Source organism: Phaethon lepturus, unplaced genomic scaffold (assembly GCF_000687285.1).
Source record: "Phaethon lepturus isolate BGI_N335 unplaced genomic scaffold, ASM68728v1 scaffold2819, whole genome shotgun sequence".
Taxonomy (NCBI): domain Eukaryota; kingdom Metazoa; phylum Chordata; class Aves; order Phaethontiformes; family Phaethontidae; genus Phaethon; species Phaethon lepturus.
Window position 1 is genome coordinate 8,979 of NW_010563999.1, and position 17,980 is coordinate 26,958.

General features: G+C 37.5%; 1 protein-coding gene across 7 annotated transcripts in view; it reads right to left on the reverse strand.

The window, feature by feature from the left end:
- Positions 1–338: 338 nt before the first annotated feature.
- The window catches only part of NRCAM (neuronal cell adhesion molecule), a 73,230-nt gene continuing 55,588 nt past the window's right edge, over positions 339–17,980 (reverse strand). For 6 of the 7 annotated variants that reach the window (XM_010294705.1, XM_010294708.1, XM_010294709.1 and 3 more), the window contains 3 exons: positions 14,677–14,808; positions 11,432–11,510; positions 339–1,035 (listed from right to left, as the gene is read on the reverse strand). In XM_010294705.1, coding sequence (XP_010293007.1) covers positions 798–1,035; positions 11,432–11,510; positions 14,677–14,808 — 449 coding nt within the window. In that variant the 3' untranslated portion in view covers positions 339–797. Of the gene's footprint in view, positions 1,036–1,621; positions 1,634–11,431; positions 11,511–14,676; positions 14,809–17,980 lie in introns of all 7 variants that reach the window. The other variant, XM_010294704.1, reaches the window with a different exon arrangement.

The window sequence follows — 17,980 nt, forward strand, 5'->3', positions numbered from 1 at the left end:
GTTTTCTGGAATATTTTCTCTCATTTTAAAGTTTTTCTTTCAGTGACTGTACAAATTCCAAAATGCATTGCAATGCGTGTCTTTTATGCCCTAAAATCAATCCAATGTGTTTTGATGTAAAAATAGAACACTGTACTGCTGTAATACTTGATAGATTAAAAAGGCTATAAAGTAATAGGAGCAAAGAGCAGATAATAGGGTCTCATTAAGCATCAGCAAATGCAAGTGTCATACTTAAATCATTTAGCAATTATATACTGTACAAACTGTTCCTAAGTGTCTTGCAAAAAGACATATGATAGCTAGACATTAAGTCACCAATTTCACAACAATGTCCACAAAGACATTGAAGTTCTATGTAATACTACTATAACACTCTGACAATGAAAACAGAATTCATATCCAGGGATTCAGCTGAGGACTGCGTAACATTGTCAAACCATGTTTTTATAGTGTACACGAGATTATCTGTGAATTGTGTAGCTTTTTTTTCCATGCATTATACTGTATTTTCAACAGGAAACGAAATTATAAGTCGATGTTATTGTTTGTGTCAGTTCCTTCTAAAAAAAGTAAAAATATCCAAGTTTTGAACAAAATTTGAATTTTGTATTTTGATTCATACTAAGATACCACTTAATGTGTCATTATGCTGTATAATTGTATTGACCTGCATATTCTCATAGCATAAACATCTTGTGGTGAGGAGCTCCGTTACCTGCATGTTCATAGTATGAGAAGGAGGATGTACAAGGGCTTTAAACAAACTGAAGACACAAGGGGATCAAGTTCTGTGGTTACACAAATGAATTCATGGCATTTACAGGAGAAGGAGCCTCAGAGCTTTCATTTCCTTCTGCAGGTTCTTTCTCTTTTTTACCACTATACTGTCCAATAAAGGAGCCATCCTCATTGAACTGACCATTTACACCTTCTCCATAGTCAACTAAACTATCATCACTGTCTTCTTTTTTCACAGTTCTGTCTGAAGGTGTCCGGCTTCCTTTTTTTAGAGGTTTATGGTCCTCTGCATCACTGGAGACACAAACAAACAAACAAAAGGAATTAGCTCATGTATTATATAGCAAGACAAAATCAGCCATGCATGCAGAGTTTATAAAAAGCATGTGGGCAGCCCTATAATCCTTTAGTAAACCCACACTACATTGTAGAGACAAATCAATATGATGCAGTTGACATGAATGCATGGTGTAGGAATGGTTTAAACAGAGAATGTCTTCAGTGGAGGGAGGGGGGCTCTGAGGGGGGAGTGTCTGTGGTTTCTTTTTTTTTCCTCCTCCCATCGTGCATGACTGTTCAATGATGAGGCCTGTGCCCTTGGCTTGGAAGCAATTTAGATGCAACTGCAAGCATTAAAATGTGGGTTGTAAAGTTATAAAAAAAATAATTTATTCGTTCTACAAAGTAACAAGCTTATGATGTGCCGTGAAGTTAGTCTGTTAAACTTTGTAATTTCTTGGACTCCTTGAACATGAATGAAGAATGAATTTGGTTAAATGAAATATACTGATTTTCTTTACTAGTATAAAGAAAATAGAAGTGCTGCATTTCAAATAATTTGTTACATAATGCAGGCCAGGCTTGCAATTTTCAACCTTACCTTTCAAGAGACCTACATATTCCATTAAAAGGGTGCAGAAGAAACAAATGAAAATAGCCTAAGAAGAAAAGCAAAGTCCATATCCTGATAGTGATCAGTATTTTATCAATAATAAGTTGCTCTTAAAATTGCTAAAACTTTTACTGTATTAGAGGTGAAGCAACAATTTACCTTACAGTAGCTAGAACTGAGGAGTTGAGAGCATGCTTAGCTTTTTTCATTACTTATCAGATCAACCGCTCTATCCTAATCCATAACTGATAACACGTTCTGACAATGATGATGGTGATTTGGAGGACAACAGAAAAAGGAAAGAAAGGCGGGGAGGAGAGGACCCTGGGGCAAAGTCCTGTGGTCTTTCCCTTGTCAGTGGGAAAGCTGCAGCACCATCAGCATCCTCAAATAAATCTGCAGCTGCAGTAGGCTTGTATTTCATGAAATTGATGTAGTTTGGCTCTTTTCAGAATCCTTAACACTGCACTTCAGTTTCAAGATGAAGATTTTGGAGCAGCAGCTCCAAAAACACTATTGCCAGCTGCACTTTTAGGTGCAATTATTCACCTTGTCTTAACCAGAACATGTGTCTTTATTTGCATGCAGGCTACAAAAGAGTAAGTGATTTTTGGTTTTTATTTACCTTATGGAAAATACAAAGAAACGTGTCTAGAATATCAAAGAAATTAAAATACATTTTTCAATATCCACAATATTAGACTGAATATATATTCAGCAAATTATTTTAATTCCTAAAAAAGAAGTATCTTAGTTCTTCCAATAATGTATTTTCTTTTTTTTTCCCTAATTAATATATTTGAACACCTAGAGAAATTATATATATAACATATACACAGATTGTATCGTTAGCTAATGACCTGCTGAGAAACACTTCACTATTGCTAGAAAACCATTACACCAATTTTCCATCAAGCTGCTTCTCTTCATCTCCTCATCTTTTTTCTGGCTTTGGAAGACTCTAAGTTATCACATTCTGAAAGAAGCACGCTTCTAATATGCATATACTTACAGAAAAAGCATACTAGAGATTTTATCCTTCTATGTATACACAAGAAAGAAGTGTTAGGAATATCTATCTTATTAACATGTAAGAAAACCTTCATGTTTAAAATACACAAAGGCAAAAACTCTAAACTCGCCTGTATTAGTCTTGACTTTGTTTAGTTATTGCTGTGTGGCGTGAGGATAAATATCGTATCATTGATCTTCTGTGCTCACTGATGTTGCAAACATATAGGCTAGTAACATTTAAAAGAATGCTACGCCAAAATGTCAAGCATCCAGCAGCAAAGTGCAAATGTTTAGAACAGTGAAAACACAAGCAGATTACGACGACTTTACTGAAGAGAGTTCAGTTTGGAAGGACCCTATATTTAAAAGGGTGAAGATAGAATCAAGTATTCAAAAATCACACACAACATAGTTGCTCCATTGCCCTCATCAGAGGGCATTAGAGTCATTAAAACAGGCTACTCAAGCCAAATGAAGCCCAGAGCCTCACTTTGAAACAGTAACCGGTCCTATTCCCAAAGAAGAATGACCTGGTCAATGCTTTCTGGGTAATACCATTTAGTAAAGAACATTGCGCATATGGTTTGCTGTTTAATTTTAGGTGAATAACTTTATAATTGCTTACAGCATAATATGTAGGAATGAAAATAAATTAAAATTGCATTTGTACCATATTTCACCTGGTCAACAAACGCTGTGCAAATATTCTAAAGTGTGACCCTATCCAGTGTAATTCATGAGGCTGGAATATACAGTAAATACATTATACACCATCACTGTATTAAAAATATCCAAATCTTTGTGTTTAATGCAATAAAAAGCTCGATTTTCATTTGTAACTTAGATAAATCTGAGTATGGGAACTTCTGCTTCGGGTTGCTCTTAGGGTTTTCTTGTTTATATTTTTGTAAACAAAATTTATTTATAAGCCAAACAATGAAGAAATACTTACACAGTTGGTTGCATTGTGTCTGTGATTTTCCTATATTTTAGTAAGGATGCGGATTCTACTGTCTGTATAATTAAAAACAAACAAACAAAACTGCAGATTTACCCAGGAGTGTACCTGCGTGGAGGTGCACGCTAGTGTGAGAGCACAGTTACAGAAGATGCAAAAAACAAATCTGAACCCGGGGATTCCCTCTCTTTTTGCACTATACAAGTCCAGAAAGAGATTCTGCCAAGACTCTGGCAGTGAAAAACAAGTGGGATTATCCAGGGTGCTTTCCACTCCTTGTTCAGGAAAAGGAAACATATGCCATGGTACGATATATTCTTTATCAAACTGAATTATGACTCTTGTATTAGATGAATGCAACATTTTGGGTGGACGGGAAAGAAATCGAGGGAGAAAAAAAAACCACCAAGTAGGAGAGGGGAAAAAGAAAGAAGATACCAATGTTTTGGACAGCACTTTTGTAACCCTGGGGGTGCGGAACAGAGAAGGGACCCTGGTGCTCTGAGGAAATGAATGTATGTTCTGTGTGCTGCCAAGAAGCAAACTGCAAAAGCTGCTGAATTGTTGCATTATGAATATTGATGCCCAAAGAGCTATAGAACACCTTAGGCTGTAGAATATATTGTAGAATATATACAGAATAATATACTGTAAAAACATGTTAAAGCCATAAATTTTGATACAATTATCTGCAAGATTTGCTAATCTTGCTTATGATTGTTCATAAAAATATCCCAAAAGGCAACCAGGATAGATCATAAGTGATTTTGCTTACTGTCTTTTATACTTATCTATTGTAATATCTTGAAATTAAAACTAAAGTACAGATTGGGTTGACTAAAATTAGTGGAAAACAGAAGTTATTTTTGAAATGTGTCATGTATGCAGTGCATACAATTAATAGTAAGACAATAAGTACTGGGAGGGAACAAAACAAGAGGTAAGAAAGGCTATGAATTTCATATTTAGATCAGACAGCCAGGAAAGTTAAGTCTACGGGTACTTTTACTATTTGTTGTCTTACAAATAAATTCCATACTAGTTTTTTAGGGATGAAAGTTGCTCAGTGAAGACTGATATGTACCAGTCATTTTGATAAGTACTGATATGTATCACACACATTTCTTGCCCTTTTAGTTAGAATGGTGTTTAATATTAAAGCACACTCTAAAAGCACGATTTAAGTATTTTTCATAAACAATTGGTAATATATGAAAGCATGTTTCTTTTTCTTCTTACTTTAATGAAACACATAGCAAACTTGCAGCTAATGATTGAGACACGAAGTACAGAGGTGACAATAACATGTGTAAGTGCAAATACAAACTTATTTTTAAACAAAAGTACTTCCATTTCACAAGCTCATCAGTTATTGAAAGAAATATGTACCTTGAAATCTCCTTTCTTCTTTCAACTTTTCAATTTTTCTTCCTTAGATATGGGTACATGCAGCAACCAGTCAGAATGGGGAAGACAGTTTTACGATGCCTCTGCAGTCCAGCAGGCAACTAGTTCCCACTAAACTTTGCCACATTCATGGACATGCAAAAAGACTCAATATATGGTTAGCAATATACTACTTTTCCTTATAACACAACTCTCAGATGAAAGGCAACATAGAACAAACAAAACGGGTAAAACATTCTGGGCTATTGGATGCAGAACGAGGATGCAGACAATGAGAACTGCTGGCAGTAAATTACTTTTCCTGTGCCCTCAGGTCAACAGCCCAGAAATGTTTAAGTATAAGCAGTCATGTAAAGCCATAGAAGTACCTTACACTATGGCTTCCCTGCATGCTCCAGGAGAACCTCTGCCCCAATATCTAACACATTTCTGCTCACGCTCCTAAATTAATAGGACTGTGCAGCTAAAAAATGCTTTCCCTATACACTTATGCACCTGTATCAATCCAGACTTCAAAAAGTTTTAGTATTTCTAATCTAGCTAAAACATAAGCACATCTATATTAGTTTTCTGAGTCGATTTTCTTTGGCATTTCTGTAATACTCAGTCATTAATCTTGGAAAAAGCTGGAAAAACTGGTAGATTAAGATCTGGCTTTAAATGGCAAAGGGTTGAAAAAATTGCTGTTAGTCAAAGAACCTGACTCACTCATTGTGAAAATTTTAAAGAAAAATCTGCCTGAGAGAAATTAAACCAAGATTTCCACCTTTACTATTTCTGGTGGAAAATTATAAAAAGGGAAATCAAAGAACCAATTTAAAAAGTAGTGACACAGATGTTCTAGAATCAAAATAAGAACCATCAAGGGCAAGTGCAGGGCCCTTCACCTGGGTCGAGGCAACCCCCGGTATCAGTACAGGCTGGGCAATGAAGAGATTGAGAGCAGCCCTGCCGAGAAGGACTTGGGGCTACAGGTGGATGAAAAGCTGGACATGAGCCGGCGATGTGCACTCACAGCCCAGAAGGCCAACTGTATCCTGGGCTGCATCCAAAGCAGCGTGGGCAGCAGGTCGAGGGAGGGGATTCTGCCCCTCTACTCCGCTCTGGTGAGACCCCAACTGGAGTCCTGGGTCCAGCTCTGGAGCCCTCAGCACAGGAAAGACATGGACCTGTTGGAGCAGGTCCAGAGGAGGCCACAAAAATGATCCGAGGGATGGAACACCTCTCCTATGAGGACAGGCTGAGAGAGTTGGGATTGTTTATCCTGGAGGAGAGAAGGCTCCGGGGAGACTTTATTACAGGCTTCAAGTACTTAAAGGGGGCTTAGAAGAAAGATGGAGACAGACTTTTTAGCAGAGCCTGTTACAATAGGACAAGGGGCAATAGTTTTAAACTAAAAGAGGTAGATTCAGACTACATACAAGGAAGAAATTTTTCCCAATAAGGGTCGTGGCACAGGTTGCCCAGAGAGGTGGTTAGATGCCCCAGCCCTGGAAACATTGAAGGTCAGGCTGGACGGGGCTCTGGGCAACCTGATCTAGATGAAGATGTCCCTGCTCGTTGCAGGGGGGTTGGACTAGATGAACTTTTAAGGTCCCTTCCAACCCAAATGATTCTATGAGTCTATGATTGCTAGGTCCCCTGGAAACACACCAAAGCTGCAATAAAACTTGAATAACTACATGAGAAAAAAAAGCTGTTGTAGTTACAAACTATATCCTCATTGTTAATCATCCCAGAACAAGAAGGAAGAGTAATATATTATCTAGGAATCTCAGAACTCTCCACCACCCATTTCCAGAAAGTCTCCCATAGCATATCCACGAATTTCTAGGAAAAATATTGTGTGGCAAAACATTGAAGAAAAGAGGGAAAATAATGCAACAAAATGTGCAAATGTCCGGTGTAACCACACTAGCAGTCCTACCACTGTAGTTGCCTTGTCCTGTTTGATCTTCCTAAGAACATTTTGCAGACTGCAATGAGACACTAGACTTTCTAACTTGCTGTGAAGTTAACTAAGAAATGCATGTTTGCAGTCTCTCTCTACCCATGAATCCGCATGTCTGTAGATACCGTAACTTCTTAATTTCTCTTGATTTAGGGCCCAGGATGGAAATTAAGGCCGATTTATACACCTACACTGATGTGAACAGGAGCACTAGATAGTCTTTAATTTTAATCTAAATAAACATATATTTATGGTACTTTTTGTATTTCTTGCAGTTTCTTGGTGTAAGCATTGACTGTCCACAATTTACTGTCTCAGTCTTCTAAAACTCAGGAAACCACTGGTTTCTGCACTGTAGTGCAGCTTGCTACAGAGGTACTGTTTTCCCTTATTATGTAAAAGTGCAGGTATGACTCCTGCCACAGGAACATAGTGTACCCAGTCATTCTGTGGTTCCTAAAACACCTATGTTTTCTAAAGCACTATTTCCTTCATTAGACTGATATGGCAGGAAAATCCGATGTTGGCTGGTTCTGCAGAAAGTATGCTCTTTGATGAAGTCGAAGAGTGCAAAACTTCAAAGAAGTTTTTGTTTGGACAACCATCCCAAGAATACTGGGAGCCCTAGAAACTGAATGTGACAAAAAAACCTCCCCTAAAATTGAAAGCTATAACTTTTCTAGAATACCTTATTTAGTCATTAAGATTTAAGTAATTTAATAATTTAAATCTTAAAGCCCAATAAGAAGCATTGGGCTTACTTGTCCAGAAATATTGAAGTCTATTCAGTATAAATTTCCAATTCTTTCAGTCTTCCCAGTTTCTGAGAAAGGAGGAAGCAAGTCTATGTTCTTAGAAAGTTCCTCGTGATGGTCTGGTGTCTCTCTGAAAGTGAGATGTCCTTCTGTAATTGGCAAGAAATGACTGTGAGACCTTATACTTTCCCTTCCCTCCTTTAAACTTCGGAGGAGAACGAAAGGAACTCAGATGCTTGTGAGGATAAGAAAAAGAAGAGCTTCCAACAGAGCTCTTTTTTTTCAGCTGATGTAAGGAGTGTTTGTGTTCTGAGAAATCCTTCATGACCCGGACCAAGGATTCACCAAATAGCTTGCCACCTGTGTATGGTAAAGACAGCAGTTTACATTTCAGATCTAGTGACGACGTCCAAGGACGTAGCCATATAGCTCTCCAGGCTACAGTGAGGCATGCCATATTTTTAATGGTGAGTCTAAGAGAATCCTCAGCTGCGTCATGGATAAAATCAGCTGCAATTTTACATAGCCTGCGTTTTCTCTGCATGGCACTAGATGGGACCCATTTCTTTTTGAATCTGGCTTGTTCTTCCTCCAACCATATTAGTAATGCTCTAGAAGCATAAGTGCAGTAGATAGATACTCCAAGCTGGGCTGCAACTAGCTTGAAAGATCTTTTAATTGCTTCCTCAACCTTTCTATCAGTAGGATCGTTAGGGAGAGCATCCATACTAGCAGGCACTGATAGTACAGAATCACCAGTAATCAGTGCTCTGTCTACCTGAGGCAAGGTCCCCCACAAAGCAGCTTTATCAACTGGAAAAGGATAGAGTTTATGTAGGACTGTCGGGACTTCATGCTTTGCCTCAGGGTTACCCCAAATCCTACAGACAAGATCTTCCACTGCTGAATGGATAGGAAGTGCTTTATCTATCTTGCCTTCTTCAGAGGGGATAGGCAGTTCTTCTGAAGCACATTCAGATTTGGAAGATTCTAGCATTAACACTCTCTTTATGTGCTTGAACAGATAATTCTGATTCTCCATGTCAAACTTACGCAGAGGATCTGGTCCTTCTTGGTCTTCTGTAGGGGACTCAGATGACACTTCCCCTTCTTCAGGGGATGACTCAACCTCCAAGGCCTTGTCAGCCTCAGATTTCTCCTTCCCAGAAGCTGTTTGATCTTTTAAACTGTCCATATGGTCAGACTCAAAAGTTTGGGAACTGCTCCCCGTTGCTTCTAGAGGAACCACTGGAACTTCTCTAATTGGTACCCTGGGATGCTTTACTGAATGGGACCTCGCCTGTGCCACAGAAGTTATACTTTGCCTGGCTGCTGTCAAAGCATCCTTTAAGACAGTAGCTAACTCAGGCAAAATTACAGATTTCATTAATGAATTCTTTTCAGATTCAGAGAAGTGAGGAGTAGTAGAAGGTCTTACCTTCCTGTGGTAGGAGCTCTGAGTGTCTTCTGAATCTGAGCTGTAGTCTGGGGTCTGGCTGAACCAGTGTTGGAGAGGAGAATGCTGCCTTGCCAGTGAGCCACGAATTGAGTTGCAGCTGAGGGGTTGCTGGAAAGGGGATGGCTGTCCTGCCTGAGAATCTGAGCCCTCCTCCGACCCCATTATCTGTTGCTCAGAAGCATGTTGTCTAGAGCCATGCCTGTACTTCCATTCGTCTGACCTTTTTTCCTCTCGGCAGAGGGAAGCAGAGACAGAACTAACCCTTGTAAGCTCTGAAGACTGCCTAGCCCTCCTCCTGGTGTAGGAGGTCTCTGATCTCGTGCTGGAGTATTGATCCCCTGACCTTCTGAAGATGTTGGATCTCTCAGATCTCACAGACTTTGCTTTGGTAAAGACAGGGTCTGCTTCAGGAGAATTGGCACAGCTACCTTTTCTTTTCTTTTCCTTGTCCAGTTTCTTTCCTGTCCAAGCAGAAATGGACCTGAAGTGATGAAAAAAGTTCAAAATACTCGAATTCCTAGATCTTTCAAAAATTACTTTTTTTTTCAAGGGAAACCCTATACCCTTTTTCCTCAAGGAAGCACTGCATCATGACCACTGTCATGTGAGGCAGACAAACTGGGAACTGAGGGACTGCAGTGATGCTGGGCTGCAGAGAGGGTGCCAAGATATCTTCTGTAATCTGACTGGTTGCTGCTGCTGCTGCCCTGTCTCTAAGGAAAAAAGAGGAAAGCCCAATATAGACTAATTACACAGAAATACATTTTAGAAAGGAGTTTTTGCATGGTAGATAGGATGAGCTCTTTCATGTGAACAAGTCTGAAAGCTTGGCATGCGCCTGTCCGCATTCACCAGACATGAGGTGGATAAATGCATTATGAAATAATTTAATAAAGCACTAGATGATTCTATAGATTAACTCAAGCCACTCGAATACGGAGACATAAATTCAAATCTTGCTACAGGTCACACATGAAAGCAGACCTGAATAGTCTTATTCTGCCTGAGAAAACATGTATTGAGGTCATATAATTTGTACAATTCTGTACGAGGTCAGTTTCTGCTGCTGAAAGTTCCAAGTATTGAAAAACAGAGGAGCAATAAAGGAGAATGCAAACTGGACTGCCTAGGAAAACTTATACAGTACTTATTTACCTCTGCTTCCAAACATTGCTTCACACTTCCCTTTTTATCAGTTGAATTTAATTAATCCATATGCACTTAATACTGTAATAAAATACTATTCTGAACTCATTAACCTAAGAACAGAGTATTGTATTTTTTTAAAATTAAGGAAGATGAAACAGAAACTGGTCTTTGGCATTAAGAACTGTAAACCTTTTCCAGTCAGATCAAGAGGAACACTTCCCTTATATGAACAAGCTATGGCAAGAGAGTAGAACCTTCTTGAAAAAACTGATTTTTCTATGAGCGTTTGTAAATGTCACACCTTCAAAATAATAAAGGGCTTCTACAATGCTTTTGACACAGGAATGCATTATAAAATCTATTCTAACACCCATGTAAAATATAATGATATTGACATATTTAGAAACAATAACATTATTTCCTGTACTAATCAAAAACCAACAAATAAAATGCTGTTTATTTAGTAAACTATACTCATAATTTTTCTATGAACAGACTTGTTGAGGTATGCTTTTTGTGATACCAGGAGATTCACCTAGACTACATTTAATAGAAAGGAAGAGAGTCCTTTCTATTAAAGAGCTATGTAAGAGCTGTGTTGCATGCTTTGAAGCTGCCTGCTATGTATCTTGTACTGAAATACATGAAAGGAAGATTTGTTTTTTCTTGTAGGACATTCCTGACATTCCTTCACCTCTGTGTATAACATCACTTCCTTGTTACTGGATTAGGTGTTAGTACTGGCAGCCATTTAAAATGCATTTTCAAAACCCATAATGCTAAATGTGCCCTAACTGGGACACTGTATCTGTTATTTTACCTATCTGAAAGATGGGTTTGTAAATAAAGATTCCTCACTTCGAGACAATCATGTTTGAATCTGGATTTCACCTTGCATTAGTGAATGGCTTATTCTAAGCTTGGAAGTTAAATTTTTTTCTTCTAATAGTGTGGTTGAAATGCTATCTATAGTTCTATACAACACTGAGTATAGAATCGTTGTCAACACAGAAAAAAAGTTAGTTTTGAATTAATAAGTGTGATATTAAACACAGTACATGTGTGATATGAACAGTGAACATGAAAAACCACATCAGTTACTCACCTGTATTCACCAAATGTTCCATCATCTTCCTTCATAGGTTGTATTTCTGGATCAGCATGTGCGTCCTCCTTTTCCTTCACTAAAATATTTGAAATGGTAATTTTTATGATTAAATTGCAAGACGAGAAACCTTAAGTCCTTGATTTCTCAAACTGATCACATTTGGCTGGAATGTGGTTTGAATAAAAATCATTTTTTGAGCTGGGGCCTTAGGCTGTTACATTTTTTCTTTTGAAGGGAAAGATCTGCTAATTGTAAAATTTTATTTTCACTCAAGTACAAAATACTGTATGTCATTCAGAATTAGTAAAACTTTTTCTTCATTTCTAGCACTGAACAAAAAGTTTTGTTAAAAATCCTACTAAAATACTTTCTTATGTCATTAATAGAGCTATTGTTTATTGAAGTCTGAATAATTTAGGTTTACTTATCCTGGCTCCTTATTTCCTCTTGATTTTCCTCTCATACTGATTGATATAACTGAATCAGATTCACTTGTGTTGATTGTCATTTTGTACACTTTCTGCTTTCATTTCATGCAGTAAGACTCCAGAGAATCTTAAGTAGTATTTTAAGAATTACTAATATCGGAAAAAATAGGTTTGGTCTGTACATTTTTTCTTTTCTATAACATGATCAAAAGCAAAGCAAAACCACCTACACTGGAACCTAAATTTAACACAATTGTCTCTCTTGCACATCCTTGTCATAGGTTTAGTCATCATTCGCTGGTGGGAATAAATCCACACATCTAACTTGTCCCTATAAAACAACCTATGTAGCATGGTGTCCTTTGACACAGAAACCCACTAGCACCTGAGAAGACAGATATTTATAGAAGAGATATATTCCCCTAAGTTAAGATTGTTGACAGAGTAAAACAATATACTGACTTCTAGAATTATCTTTATGGTTCTTCCCTTTGCCTTTTCATTTCTGTTTTTTTGGCCACTGCTCAAATCTTTCCCTTTTTTAGCAGATACAGTTACATAAGTCAATATACAATCTCTTATCTTTTACTCTGGTAATTTACACACTTAGTTTATACATCATTAGTTTATATGCTATTAAGACGATATGAATCATTCCTGACAATATTTTCTAAGTCTATAATTACAATAATGCATAACACCTTGAAATGTATCTGGCTGCTATGATTTCATACTGAAATAATGTATCACTTTTTTCAAACCACAGGCAATCTCAAGATGACATGTTAAAATTGCGACAAAAGAGTCAGTTAACTTCGTGTTTTGCATTTGTCGCGATCTGTGGAACAGTACATTTGCAGTGACACAAGAAATATAATTAGCTCTAGAGTCACCGCTATAAACAGGAGTAAATACTGAACCTGGGAATTTTATAAACAGTCAAGTCTACCATATCTAGCCAATTGATAGCATTTTTATACGCGTGTGTGTACATCCATATGTATGTGTGCATAAAAAAATTAATAACTTACACCTAGTAATTCTGCAGAAGGGCATAGCAGGGGTCTCTACAAATTAATGACAACCATAGCATCCAACGGCCTTCTATGCTTTTACTCTGTTTTAACCTCTTCTAGATGGTGGCTCACTCCAAGTCCTCGCTACTCTTTTCAGTTTCATCGCTTCAGTTGTTTCACCCTCCTAATTTTCCTTCTCGTTTCTCAGTTCTCTCCACTAAGAGTCACTTTTCCTATATCCTCTGTAATCTCATTTTCTCTTTAAAAAAAAATCCAAATATTAGGAAAAAACCTATGATATCTTCAGCCTGTCATTCAACTTTCATATAACACTGTGTTCCTTAATCATCTGTCTTTTCTCCATGGGCATAGGCGGTTGGGACAGAAGCTTCTCTTACTTAATTTTTGCTATCACTACAAATCTTTGTTCTCTCCATAAAACAATTAAACAGTTAGATTGAGCAAAGTAGGATTCTTGTATTTAATAAGGTGATTATAATCTGCTATGCTAAGTTCAGCTACAAAAGATTTGCCTACGAAGAGGAAAAGTTTTAAGTGTTCACTGACACAAGTTTTCAGAAGTGCACTGGTCAAAACAAGGAGGAGAAATTAAAACAGAGTGTGGATTTATTTTCTTTTGTACTTTTGTAAGTACAGCTATCTTTTTCATGTCCAAATTAATACTATGAACTTTAAGAAGTTTGAGTTGATTTCAGATAAGCATTCCAGAGTCTGGATATTTATGTAATTTCCAAACATTTGGAGTCTGTGATATAGAACAGAATTTTTTCCTGAAATCACAATTTTACTTGAAAGTTAGCCGTTGTCCTTTCTGTTGTAGGTAGGAGAGGAAAAAGAAACATCAGATTATCCTTTGATGCCCACCTGAAGTCCATTCATATCCACTCATACCTCACAGCTGCTCTGAGATCCTATCAGGCAGCACTGCTCTTCTATGCAAACTGGTTGTCACTATCCTTTTCAAGAGAGCTTTAGTCTATGGACCTACTCCATAAACATAAATGTAAGACACGTATATGCACACATACATACATACACACATAAATGCCTTTTATAGTATGTATGCCCAGAGGAATTAGAGTTTTCCTAGAAGATGTATGTTGTATAGTTCAAATTTTAATTACAAATTATAAAATATTCTTGGTGATTCCTAGGCCTAATACTACCCCCACCCCCCCCAAAACTAAAAAGAAGAATTCTTACCAAGAAAAACTTACAGAAGAAAAAACAGCCTAACTGAAGGATGGTACCTTCAAATTTGGCTGCAAAAATGCAGAGGCTGAAGACAGATTCTGAGAAGGAGGGTAATGTATTTGAAACAAAATAATGTATGAAGGGATTTGTCCTAGGAAATGTGTTCCCACTACATTAATGCAACATGGTGGGTATGATCTGATGTTTCCACACTTTCTGACCAATGAAATTCTAACTCAGCTCATTTTAGTGGGTTAAACCCATCTGGATTAGACTTCAGAAAGTGGGGTGGGAGGACCAAGTATCTCAAACAAAGCTCAAACCTCTCTAAAGTGGTAATGCAGTAATATGACTCTCCAGGAATGAAGGAAATAGATAGATACTTTTCTTATGCTTAAATGGATTGAGGTTTTCTACCAACAGGCAGATTGCTCCTGACAAGCCTACCAAATGATAAGACTGATCTACCATATACACAACGTAAATGTAAACCAACAGCAAATGTAATTCCTCCAGTAAACCTGAAATCTGTGTTAATGGATTACCAGTAGCTGATTTTCACTCTTGTTGTTATATATCATACCTGGATATTTGCCACCCTTATTCCTCCTTATGAAGCAAACAATCAGTAAAATCAGGATCAGAAGAGCAACAGCACACATAAGACCAATGAACCACCCTTGAGTAGCGATGTCTACCTGCCGACTTGCCATAGCTAGAGAATAAAAGAAGAAAAATGAAATGTTTTGCTGCATTTAAATGCTGTGCTAATTCAAATAAATAATAGCCAGTATACATTCTTCATTACTTCAGAAATGACATTCACTGTGCAAATCATATTAAAAAAAATAGTGATACTGTGTTTTGTGAATATTTTCATTATTTAAAATGTTCCAAGTCCATGTGCATAGAATTTGCTTTTGAGTATGTAAGAATTCTGCGAACATTTAAGCTTAGCAACTACTTTGCAAAACCTGTGCACATACTACATTGCTTTTCACAAACCTCAAAACTACTCTCGACCATTTTACATTAATTAAACTATCGAAACAAAATTGCAAATTATAATTCACACAAACATGTCAATTGCATTCTCAAATTGAATAAAAAGCCAATACTCATTAGCTAATGCACTCCCATTAGTCTGAAATGGGGAAACAGATGGGTCATTCAAGACCCTAACATTAAATTTCAACTAAAAATCAACAATGAAGCATCCTTTAAAGCCTTATTAAGCATCATGTTTTCTTCCTCTCCTCAATTCTGTACTTCATCCTACAATTTATCATGATTGCCATGATTTAGCATTAGTGAGGACTTAGCACAATGCAACTGGGAAGCCTTTCCCTGTCACCGTCTCTCTCCGAATGCTGACTGGAGCTGGAAGATAATGTAAATGGTAAGCAAACTACACAGGAAATATTACAGTCACTAATAAGGACAGGAATTATCTGTGCGGTCTGGGGCATTGATCCCTCCTACTGGTCTTCAGTGCCATAGGAGGATTTTCCTGTGAAGTTTATTTTCTACTCTCCTGTTTGGAAACCTGCGACAGGCAACTGGCCTTAGGATTTGCTGTTGGAAGAAAGTGGGAAGGGTGAGAGGAGTTAGGGATGTGCGCTACAGACAGAAGAAGACATGAAATGGAGGAAGTTGGACATCCATCCAAACCTATCTATCTTGTGCATTCTTCACCTTCTCCTCCAGCCCCAAACCCAAGAATTTGAAACTGTATGAAGAGTTGCCCAACAGACCTCTCTCTATTTGGAAAGAGAGACAAAGATCACCTTCCCACATGAATATGAAATGCAAAACACTTCCTATGCATAACTCATGGCATTTGATTCAGCATTTGTTGTTTTTTCTGGCTTCATGAGATACGGTATTGGATTATTCACAGCCAGTACATTAGGTAGGATTTTAGTAAGGATCAACAGTACTTCAGATCTCAGCTTAGTAGTCACTTCACACTAGGACTGGATTATACTTGAGACCCTCAGACAGTCTTTGTTTGGATGCTGGGAGTACATCAGCTCTCATGGCACAACGTGTTTCACCCGTATCTGCTAGGGAAGGTCTGTAGACTTGCTTCCACTGAAGTGGAGGACACAACGCATTCGTAGCTTTACACACAGAAATGTGGAAGTCCCAGAGCCCCACAAAGATTTCCACCTCTCCTTAGAGAAGCTGTCTATATGGGAAGGCTCATAAAAGCACATCAGAGACAATCTGTTTTCAAGGGAGCATTGACTTTTCTAGACACAATTCCAGGTGATACAGCCTTGCTGGGCAGACAGCTAGCTGACAAGAGACTGCACTGTGCTGGCAAGCACACCAACAATAAAATGCAACGATATTCAGTTATAGGCCAGAATTCAAGCCCATGTCTCTATGTTATTTATCAGTTAAGACAAAGGCTGAGACAGCTGGCTTAAAAGCATCAAAAAAAAAAAAAAAAAAAAAAAAAAGTGGCGGTCTTAAAAAACAAAATCACAAGGGCAATCTTCCCCTGAATTATAAATCAACTTAAAATAAATTTTTATTTCCACTCTAAGGTTAAAAATATTTTGAGTTTTGCACATATGCATTTATAATAAGGCATTAAAGGTTGTATAATACATACTGTGACAAAATGCAAAAGCACATTTAACATTCAAATGTAGTAGGAAATAGCATCAAGCAAACAAGTCATGCATAAAAATATGCAAGATAGGTGGGAGAGAGTAAAGATGAAAACTTACTTATGTAGCTTCCTGTATTCTTTAACTTATTGCATATCCAGTAGGAAAGAGTTTCTAGATCTCATTGAAACTTTAAAAATGGCACAACATTTCCTGCTTACACTAAGCAAATTATCTGCTTCAGGCAGAAAGACATTTACTCTTGGTAAACTGCTAATGCAGGAGTCAGTGCAATCCACTGTACTGGTATGTTCAAACAGACAAACCTGCACACTACGAAGCTGCTCTATAGGAATGCTTGTCAAAGAAAAAAATGTGGCAAAAGTCTCATATATGAAATATTTCAGTTTCGTTCCTAATTAAGCACACATTCCATATTCCAATATTATCCTCTTTGTCCACCTCATTTTTTGTAGTGTTTAAACGCTTTCATCTAGGCTGAAGACAGCATGACACAACATTTTTGTTGTATGTAGAAATATGCTATGTATTTTTGTTGCATGTAGAAATATGCTATGCATATAATTAATGCTGAACCTTTCTGTTACTGAGAAGCAGAAAAGAGCATCTTTACAGTTCCTTCTTCCTTAACTACTCAAGGGCATGAGCCAAGGTGACTGGGTACATACGGGATTCCTTATCAACTGGCTCAGTATTTTTTGTGCAGAAAGATGCTTTTGGGAAGGTTTCCATTCGGCTTGTTTTGAATTATACTACAGTCTTGATCCTTGCTTTACTACTGCTTTAGACATTGGATATGTATTTGCCTAAAATTTTACATATCTGCCTTTACACCACTAGCTGTCCCTGGCATAAATAACCTCTGTGTTTAGCCCCTACAAATTTGCTTGGCACTGTTATTTAGCACCATGTTTTCAAAGCTTTCCTGCAACACGATAAACTGTGAACAGAAATGGAACAAAACAAAGCAAAAAATTATGATTTTAGAAAGTGCTCACTTTGAAACCAGCATATTCCTTATTTACCCCATTGTCTGATAATTATTACATATTGTTCAAGTGTATTTTCGTATTTAAACTACTTTCTTAAATCATAACATTCGGAAGTTGGTGAGGCTACTGCTAAGTAACTATGTACTGACCAAAATGCTTGGAATGAGCAGAAGTGGCTAGCAAATACACAACAAATAATAACAGCTGACCAAGAACATGCTGTGATGGCAACGACGTATTCAGCTAACATCCA